Genomic DNA, 10534 nt, shown 5'->3' on the forward strand with positions numbered 1-10534 from the left:
GTGTACGCACACATATCCGTACGTGGGTGACGAGGCAAGATGGAGGAAGAAGGAAACATAAAAATAAAAATCAAAACCATGGACAACGAGGAATTTGAGCTGGACGTAAAAGGAGACACTAGCGCGGAGGAAATAAAGAACGTCATTGCGGAAAAGAAAAGCGTAGACAAGCAGGACATCCGGTTGATCTACCAAGGACAATGTCTAGCAAACGAAAAAAGTGTTGCAGATTATAACATACAAAATGATCACATCATTCATTTGGTGGTGAGGAAAAAAGAAAACTGTGCCAGCGTGAATGACGAAAGTGGGAATGCGGCCAACAGCGGGAATGCTCAGAATGGGAAGAGCGACCCCACCAACAACAGCGCAAATGGAAGCGCAAATGCAAACGGAAACGCAAATGGAAGCATATTTAGAAGTAACGACGGAAGCGTAATGGGGGATCCCCTGCACATAAACTTCAGCTCGAATGTGCAATTGAACAGCAGCAGTGGGAATATCCCCAATGGAGGAGGTACCGCCTCTAATATGCCCAATAATGGTAACGCGAACCCTAGCATGGGATCTTCTTCCACTCCTCTGTACTTCACACACATGAGATTAACAAGGAATGATAACATGGATGGAGACCTCATGGGCCAGACAAATATATGCTCCCTGCTAAATGACATAATGAGTCAGGTAAATATTAACCCGAACTTTATTTATGGTGCGGCGACGGCGGCTGCCACTGCGGCTGCGAATGCCGCGGCGACGAATGCGGCAGGGGCAGGAAGCGGTGTAGGAGGTGGTATAGGCGGCGGTATAGGCGGCGGCGTGGGGGGCGGCCTCGGGAGCGGCCTCGGACCTGGGGTTGGAAGCGTGAACGGAGAAAACATTTTCACCGCGGCGATGAGGACCACCGGAATAAACCCTAACGCGAGCGAATTTACCTCTCCCAGCTATGTGAACGGGGCGAATGATCAGAAAAGCGAGCCGGTGAACGCGAAACGGTGCGCGGAAGGGGGGACAGATGGGAAGAAGGAAAAGGCGAAGGGGAACGTGGCAGGAGGGAAGAGCCATAACAGCTACAATGAATCAGACGGAAAGAATCAAAGCCGAAGTGGTATCAAAGGAGGTGATGATGGTGGACAGAGCCACTCAGGAGAGAGCAAAAGCGAATCCTCATCGGATAATAGCTGCACGAATGACAAAGGAAACGATGAGGATTACACAAAGGAGCAACACAAGAAAATGAAGAAATTAAAAAAGAAGAGAAAAAATTACAATAAGGATATGAAGATATCGAATAAACTCAAAAAAAATGGAAAGTACCATTTTGGTCATTCGAGTAAGGATGGCAGCTCCAGTAGCAGCCACTCCGGGTCGTCCCTCCTGTCTGTCGACATCACCATGAAGGATGAGGAGGAAAGGAAAAAGGCACTGAAGTTGAAGAAGTATAGCAAAAAAAAGAAACTCAAAAATAAGCACAAGAAGAAAAGCTACGATTCGAGTAGTTCTTCGTCAGGATCCTCCGAGGAAGATCAACAGGAGGATGAGGAAGAGGACGACGACTATTACGATGATGAGCTAGCCAAAAAGGAGAAAAAACACAGAAAGAAGGAAAAAGAAAAGAAAAAGAGAAAAAAAAGAGGTACCTTTTCGACCCCAATTTTTTGTACCACCAGAATTATATGTACCACCCGAACAGCATTAGCCACGCGAGGATAAATAATCACTTCAATCAAATTTTCAAAGAAAGGAATGACTTGAGGTTAGCATCGGCGTACCCACCGTTTGTACTGGACCGCGGGGGGAGAGCAGCTGTCGGTTCCCCGTTCTACAGAGAAAGCAGGAACAGCCTCAAGTATAGCAGAGACGACCTGAGCGAGACGAACGAAAATACGAACGGAACGAACAACCACAACGTCGTGGATGATTTCGTCAAACAGAAGGAGAGGAGGAAGAAGGCCTACAGCAGCAGCAAGGCTCTGTTCGGGAACGCCGGCGCGCACGCCAATTTGGTGGACCTGCCGGGCAGCAACATGAAGCCGAGCGGCACAGGTAAGGGCGCAGCCCGCCCCCGAAGTGGGAGCGGTGGGGGTGGTGGGAGTGATGGAAGGGGAGGAAGTGATGGAAGGGGAGGAAGCGATGAAAGGGGCGGAAGCGATGAAAGAGGCGGAAGCGATGAAAGAGAAGAGTATCACCGCTACAATCGCCACCATCTCCACAATCGCCACCACCTCTACAATCGCCACCACTTCTGCAACCTCCACCACCTCTGCAACCGCCACCACCTCTGCAACCGCCACCACCTCTGCAACCGCCACCACCTCTGCAACCGCCACCACCTCTGCAACCCCCTCTTCGCAGGCGGACCGATGGACGAGCACAACTACCCACCCAGGGGCGCGTACGAGAACATAGTGCCCCTGAGCGACATAGAAAGGAACAATGAGATAGTTCGCAACGACTCCGTGCGAACGAACTCGAGAGTGGCGATTAACGAAGAAGAGGGTGCCCTCCTGTCGGACAACAACTCCCTATCGGCGAACATAAGATCGATACAAATGTCGAGCGACAGACCAAACAGTGCACTAAGGAGAAGCGACCTGAAATGCCTAAACGATGCAAACGACTCAGAACACAAAAACATGGAAGTAAATATCCCATGGAGAGTAATAGAACAGTTATTAGTCCTCCTAGAAGAAGAAACAGGATATCGAAGACCAGACTTATCTGCCTACATCAATTCCTACCACAACACTAACTCCATTTTTGTTTTCTTTTATCTCTTTGTTCACATCAACAATATAATTAATAGCATAATTATCCAATTTAATCACTCCAATTTTATGAATAACGATATTTCGATGTCTTCTTTCTCAAGGATAAGTATCATTCTATCCCTAGCATCAGTAGTTTTCTCTCGACTATCCAATTTCTTCTTTGTCTTTTATGACAACTTTTATTGCAACAATTACGGAAGACACTACAGGTACTCGGATCCAATCAATCATGAATTCCTCAGAGAGTTAAGAAATTTATACTATTCTAATAATAGAAGAAATGCTCACTCGAATAGAAGCAGTAGGTTCTTTCAAAACAGTGTCTTCCCTAATGGCAATTACGAAAGTGCAAACATTGATGCTTTTAACAACGACAGCTCATCGTACCTACATAACGTAACAGATAATTATTACCCTTTACCGTATAATGACTTAAGGAATAGTACCAACAGAACGAACTTGCAACAAGAATTTGAAGACTACTATAAGAACTACCTCAATACAGTTAAGGGGAATAAAAATATGTTATTGAGGAAAGAATATGGCAGCCATAAGGAGAGGAGTAACATGGGTGACTGTTCTCAAGGGAAGGAAGATGGTGTGAGTAGCAACCGAGTAGGCAAAGGAGACAAAGTAGGCAATACTAATTCACATAGCGAGAAAAAAATGAGTAGCAGGTTTAGGCAAGTTGGGCACTGGAATGGCAACTCCAATAACGCCTCTAATAACTTGAACAACAGCGTGAACAGCCACTGCAACAACCCATTTTCGAACTTCCCCGGACAGGGTAACAGGTCGCTGCTCTACCCGGGCCTTAAGGAAAGGAGCGATGAGAAGGACGGACAGAAAAAAGCCAAACATGGTTCCAAACCCTACGCCATGAAAGAAATGCTTAAGGACGGTCACTCCTTCAAGGGCTACAGCAGCGGGGACCCCAATGAAAGCAGCAGCAGTGGTGGAGCAGGAGGAGCAGCAGGAGGAGGGAGAGGTAAAATGAGTGAGCCGCGCCCCCCCCCTACATACATACGTACATACATACGACCCGCGTTAGCGCCACTTTCGCCGGCGTTGCTTCCCCCGTTTGGGCGAGCCCCTCCACGTTAGTAGTCACCCTTTTGGCTAACCTTCCCCCCCCCAACCTCAGGAAACGCAGGAAATGTAGGAAACGCGGGAAACGGTGGCCCCCTGAACCACATCTTCAACAGCCTGCTTAAAAACAAAAATGAGGAAAGGGAAAATGGAAAAATGGCCAGTAACGGCAGTCACCCAAAAAGTGCACAACACGAAGATGAAGAAAAAGGGGATGCCCTCAATGCGAACAATAGTAACTTTGCCTCCTGTGACAGTAACATGGATGATATGTATGACGTGTCAGATGATGGAAAGGACAAGGAGGCCTCCAACGTGAAGAATCACCCTAAGGGAGAAAATAAAGATGGCAAGCATGCTGGCAAAGGGAAAGGCATCCAACCTAGCAGCATTCCTCAGAAAGAAAAACCAGCGGACAAGCACACTACTCCTGTGCAGGGTCAAAAGGCGGCACAACAGATCGTACCACAAGGCGGTGATATAAAGAACGCGGCAAGCAGCAGGACGGGTAGCTCCTCCGTCACGGACATTAAGAAACCCCCTGCCGTGAACAACCCCCCGCCGATGCCCAACATGGACTTTTCGAATATTTTAAATTGTATGCAGAATCAAATGGCCGGAGGAGGCGGCGGCGCGCAGGGGGAGCCCCCTCGCGATAAGGTAACATGAGCGTGCACGTGTGTTTGAGCATGTAGAAAATTACAGATTATGTGTCTGCCTGTGTGTGTGCCCCCATGGAAGTGTGCCTCCACACCCCTGTGTATTTCCCCCTCATCCATAACAGTTTGAAGGAATGCCCGAGGAAGTGAAGAACAGATATAAAACGTGGGTGGAAAATACTCAGATATTCTCCGGACAGGTAACAAAGCTGTTTAGCGTTTTTCCCGCTTTTGCTTTAACTGACGAGAGGAGCGGTTAAGAAGTATTTTTTTTTTCTTTTTTTTTTATTTTATTTTATTTTTTTTATTCATTTATTTATTTTATTTTTTTTTTATTCCCCCCCCGCAGATGATAAAAATTTGCAGAAACAGGCGCCCGTTGAGCAATGCATACATTGGCGACGACTCATCCAAAGATGAAATCTCCTTCAGCAATTTGTTGCCATTCCTGTGAGTTTGCACAAGTTACTTCGCGTCGACAAAATTGCACAAATTACTTCGCGTCGACAAACTTGCACAAATTACTTCGCTTTGACAAACTTGCATACACCTCTCCACGTTGCCCATCTCGCAGCTGGAAAAGGAACATGAGCACCATAAATTTGGACGTTAACCTGGAACTATCGGACGTAAAAAAAAAGAAGAGCAGAGCAAAACCTTTTCTCATTTAATTTCCCCATTTTGTTTTCGCAGGGGTTGTCCGTCCGTACGCCCATTTTTGTACACATTCAAACCGTTACATTACGCTTTTTTTTTTCTTTTTTTCGCCATTTTGGAACAGGACCTGCTAAACGCCTTCGACATGCACGTGCTCGAGTTTGTAAAAAAGGCCATCAAAAATAACGAAGACTATAAGTTGGAAAAATTTAAATATCCGAGTAAGTGAGAAATGGGGAAATACGACCTGACCCAAAGCCAACTGTTTTCCCCTGGGATGCAAGCGGGGGAAGGAGAAAAAAAAAAAAAAAATGGCTGAACGTATCTCGCATGAATGTGTTATTAATCGGTGATCGTTCCTATATGTTTCGTTATGCGGTTGCTTATCTGTTCATTTGTCCGCTCACACATTTTACCGTTTGCTCTCTTGGTTATGTGCCCATTTGACCATTAATTTGCGTATATGAATTTTTTCCTTCTCCATAGCCCTCTCCCTGTGCGAAGAACTGTTTGACGAAATGGAAAAAAAGGATAATTAAATCCAATTGGCGTAAATCGGAAATAACATCCCCCCCCCTCTTGCATCGCAAATTTGTGTTTTTTTACATGAGTTTTAAATTTTTTCTTTTTTCTTTTTCCTATTTTCTTTTTCGCCCCCCGTTTTCACACGCACATCAAACATACGTACGATTTACAAGATGCTGCAAACTCGGCCGATGATGCGCAGAGCTTAGCAAACTTAAGATAAACTCCAAAAAGTTTTTTTTTTTAAGTTATGCGCAAAGAAGTAAGTTATAAAAGCAGCGTTACAATAACCGAGTCATAACGACCGACCTTTTTGCATTCCCAACGTTTGTCATTTTGGGAAGCCCTCACTTTTTCCCCCCCTCGGTGTAGTGAAGGGTAGAGCGAACACGTTCACCTTACATTTTGACGCAACATACGGGGGATATACATGATCGGGTGCGGGGGTGTGGTCCCTCCCTGCTGTGTGCAGCTGGAGGTGCGCAGCCCATCTGTGTGGCCGGAACGTAAGGCACATAACGGATGTAAATCCCCACACGCATATGGGTAATGAAATTTGCACCCCTAAACCTCAACACATTTGGCGCGCGGGAAGAAAAAGTGAAAGCAGATAATTGGGGGGACAAAATGGAGAGTCCTAAAGGGGAGTCCTTAAGGGGCGTACCTGTCGGCGTGCACTATGGGTGATACGATCAAATTGGTTGTCCCCCTCTCTCCTATGGCCGCTCTGCGTGCACCGTGCCTTCATGTGGTACCTTCTTGTTACTCCCCACCCCTGCTCGTAATCCTGAGCCAAGCAGCGTAGGGGAGAGAATCCCCACGGTGAAGCGATTTCCCTTGCGCGTCCCAATTTTTCGGGGGGGATGGAATACACGGGCGGGCCTGCGCACAGGGAACAAAAGGGGGATTTGCGGAGCAGATGTACTCCAAAGGAACAAAGGGGGTATGTACGAAGGTGTTCCCCACCGCAGCTTATGTGGATTCTGATAATTTCGCTTCCACTCGCATCGATCGACTCGCCCTCCTTCTATTCACTACTATGCTACTTACGTTTACACGCTCTGTGCACAATGGTTCACCAGGCATCGCCCCCAATAAGGAGGGGGAGAAAAAGGAGGAGTCACGTGAAACAGGGAGTCACGAGAAAGGGGGAACAAATGGGCATTCCCCTTCACGCCAGCAACTCCTCCGTAGCTGCATCCCATTTGATACTTGCGCTTGTAAAGGAGAGCCTATATCGTTTGTACCCTTCATTCCAAACTAGATGCTGCATACCGCTGCCGGGACGTGAGGAGATGTAGCAGAAAGTGTCGAGGGCGCCCTCACCATTCGTGAATTCCCCGGGGTGAACCGTCTGCGTGTTGCGCGTAGATATGACCGACCCCATTTGCTTTGGCACCCTTTTACACTCTCCTGTCCTGCAGCCCTTGGTGTGATTGGCTTTCCCCCACCAGCCAGTAGCCGCTTAGTGGCAATAAAATTCGCGCCTGCTGGGGGGGAGCACCGTGAAAAGTAAAAAGGCGAATTGGGCCAACGGGTCGGCTACTCAGATCAGCCCCGGGGTGTAATAACCCACATGGATGACCGCCCAACTGACCGCTCAACTGGCCGCTCAACTGGCCGCTCAACTGGCCGCTCAACTGGCCGCTCAACTGGCCGCTCAACTGGCCGCTCAACTGACCACTCGGCTGACCACTCGGCTGACCACTCGGCTGACCATTCGAACGAAAGGCGGAACATACCAAACGAAATACCCACAAAAAAAAAAAAAACACACAGAAGTACATCCAAACGTGCTATATTAAATCCACTTTGTAAATTGCGCATGCAGAGGGGGTGGGGAAAAAAATGCAAATTTTCTCATAGCACTTTTTTTCCTTGTGCCGCATAACGCCGGTTCCCGTTCACGGCAAAAAAAAAAATAAAACAAAAAATAAACAAAATAAAAAAAAATAAAAAAGCGCACAAACTTTTATACGTTCGCAAAAGTCGAGGCGAAATGCTAAACGCATAAAAATTAAATCCACCAAATTGTTTTTTCACGCACTGTTTGCAAAACATCTTCTTTTGTTCCAGCATTCGATTATGCCATCAGTCGATTTATGCGATTGTTCCATTGTGTTATCACTCCATCGTGTTATCACTCCATCGTGTTATCACTCCATCGTGTTATCACTCCATCGTGTTATCACGCCATCGTTTTATCGTTTCACCGTTCCATTCCTTCCAACGCTTAGGCGATATTTCATTTCTGTCACTTCCTGCAGTTTTTTATTTTCCCATTTTCGAGCAGCAACGTATGATTGTTGTGCGGAATTGCGGAAATAAAAAGCGCTCAGCAAAGCAAGAAAGAAGCTAACAAACAAGCAAATAAATAAACGAATCGACAAACAAACGAACGAACAAACAAACGAACAACAAACAAACGAACCAACGAGCGAACCATCACCAGATGTTCGAAACAATTAAAACGTAGAGGTCACTCCCTTGCGTATGCATTTGCGTAGCCATACGTACGTGTACAAATTTTATACGCACGAGAAAAAAAAAAAAAAAAAAAAAAAAAAATAACAAGGTTTTTACGGCATACCCAAATAAGGAAAAATCCTTATTGCAAAAACGAATCAGCCTAAACAAGCATATGAGCAGTTCTCTCCTTCTGAACAAGAAAGGGAAAAAAAAGTTTCGCATTTTTTTCAGCGTACGAATAATTATTACGCTCAGTAGTTTGTACATTTAAACATCAATTTGTTTGTGTTCTGCGGACCTTTTTTTTGTTGTTTTTTTTTACTCCCCTTTTGCCTTTTCCCGTTTGTGTTGCATTGAGAAAGGCTCCGTTATCAGGGTCTCCGGAAACCCTTCCACTTTTTGTCACTGGTCAGGTGTTCCAACACAAGCGCACGTTGGAGCGGCCCCTCCCAGCAGTGATAAGAAGTGCTCAGGATAGATAAGCACGTTTAGCGTTAATAAGCAGCGTTTAGCCGCGATAAGCATCCTTTAGCGTCAGTAGGCACCCTCCAGCATAGCTCACCCGCGTTAACCTGCACAGCACCGCCCACCACGCCAGCAAAATGAATCACCTCAAAATAAAGAGAGGAAATTTCCTATTCACATCCGAGTCAGTGAATGAGGGGCACCCGGACAAAGTCTGCGACCAAATTTCGGACGCCATTTTAGACGCCTGCTTGAGGGAAGACCCAGAGAGTAAAGTAGCCTGTGAAGTGTGCGCGAAGAAAAACTTTATTTTTATCCTTGGAGAAATAACAACCAAAGCTAGAGTTGATTACGACAAGGTAGCTAGAGACGTTTTAAAGCACATAGGATATGATGATGAGAGCAAAGGATTGGACTACAAAACGGCAGACATAAAAATATTTATTGATGAGCAGTCCCCCGATATAGCTCAATGTGTGCATGAAAATAAAAAGCCAGAATTAATAGGTGCTGGAGATCAGGGAATTATGTTCGGCTATGCAACTGATGAAGCTGAAAATTATATGCCATTGACACATCACTATGCTACGTTACTAGGAAAACGATTAACAGAAGTTAGGAAGTTAGGAATCCTTCCGTATTTAGGACCTGATGGAAAGACACAAATAACAATAGAGTATAAAAATAAAGGAAGCTTCGGTGGGCATATGGAACCTCTACGTGTACATACCGTTTTGATTTCCACACAGCATGCAGAGAATGTAAAATATGAACAATTGAAATCTGATTTGATAGAAAATGTAGTGAAATATGTCATCCCGGAGAAGCTACTTGATGAGGAGACCTTATACTATTTAAACCCTTCAGGCAAATTTGTTCTTGGAGGACCTGCAGCAGATGCAGGGTTAACAGGAAGGAAAATTATTTGTGATACCTATGGAGGTTGGGGTGCTCATGGGGGGGGTGCCTTCTCTGGAAAGGACCCATCCAAAGTGGATCGATCAGCTGCGTATTACTTACGTTACATTGCAAAATCCTTGGTTGCAAATAAATTTTGCAGGAGGGTCCTAGTACAAGCGTCCTACTCTATTGGAATTGCGAACCCTATTTCGTTGAATGTCAATTCGTATGGAACAGCCAGCACAGGGTACACTGATTATGATTTGGAACAAATTATTTTGCGGAACTTTGATTTGAGACCTGGATTCATCATAGAGGAGTTAAAATTAAAGGAACCCATTTTTTCCAAGACTTCTGCTTATGGCCACTTTGGACGAAGTGATAGTTCGTTCAGCTGGGAGAAGATAAAGGACCTCACCCATGAGAAGAACGTGCTCAAGAACTGAGTTTTTTTGTGGGTGGTTCCAGCGGAAGCCGTGCGATGAGGACGAGGCTGCACGAGCGAGACAGGGTCGAGCCCCTTGGAGGGGCAGCCCACGGGGGGGAGAGGCAAACCAGAAATGCTAGACAGTGCCAGACGGTACTAGACAATGCTAGACAGTAGCAGAAATGCTAGACGAGACAATGTCAGACCCCTTTGATGGAGGCACCCCCTTTAGCCCCCCCAACCCAACACAATAAAAAAAAAAATCACGGAGTTATCCGTACAGAAGTAAACCCTTACATAGAGCTATCCATTTAGACACTCGCCGAGAAAGAAGCGAAGACAAAAACATGCTGAACTGAACAGCACCAGTTGCGCGCGTGTTTTCTGACTTTTGATCTTTTTCAATTATGTCCGTTTGTAATTAATAAGATTGGAAGTTGCAGCTCTTTTCCCGCCGCAGCTGAATTGGCATTTTGGCTGGTGCAAATTTGGTACTCCCCGCGCGTGCGCCGCGCGTTTGTATGTGTGCGTGTGTGTGAGCGGCAGGAGTGTACATCAGCAGGAGTGCACAT

The 10534-nt window shown here is 46.0% G+C and overlaps 2 protein-coding genes across 2 annotated transcripts; both read left to right on the forward strand.

Annotated features, from left to right (window-relative positions):
* Nucleotides 1-39: 39 nt before the first annotated feature.
* On the forward strand, nucleotides 40-4973 carry PCYB_072970 (ubiquitin-like protein; the record flags this gene model as incomplete). Its single annotated transcript, XM_004221694.1, has 6 exons — nucleotides 40-1636; nucleotides 1831-2046; nucleotides 2356-3759; nucleotides 3916-4520; nucleotides 4645-4719; nucleotides 4869-4973. 6 exons carry the CDS (start codon nucleotides 40-42, stop codon nucleotides 4971-4973), a joined length of 4002 nt encoding a protein of 1333 aa, XP_004221742.1.
* A 3777-nt stretch (nucleotides 4974-8750) lies between these two features.
* Nucleotides 8751-9980, forward strand: PCYB_072980 (S-adenosylmethionine synthetase; the record flags this gene model as incomplete). Its single annotated transcript, XM_004221695.1, has 1 exon — nucleotides 8751-9980. A coding segment is annotated over exon 1 (1206 nt), but the record flags the coding sequence as incomplete, so codon positions are not given.
* Between the last annotated feature and the right edge of the window lie 554 nt (nucleotides 9981-10534).

This window comes from Plasmodium cynomolgi, chromosome 7 (assembly GCF_000321355.1).
Source record: "Plasmodium cynomolgi strain B DNA, chromosome 7, whole genome shotgun sequence".
Classification (NCBI taxonomy): Eukaryota; Apicomplexa; class Aconoidasida; order Haemosporida; family Plasmodiidae; genus Plasmodium; species Plasmodium cynomolgi.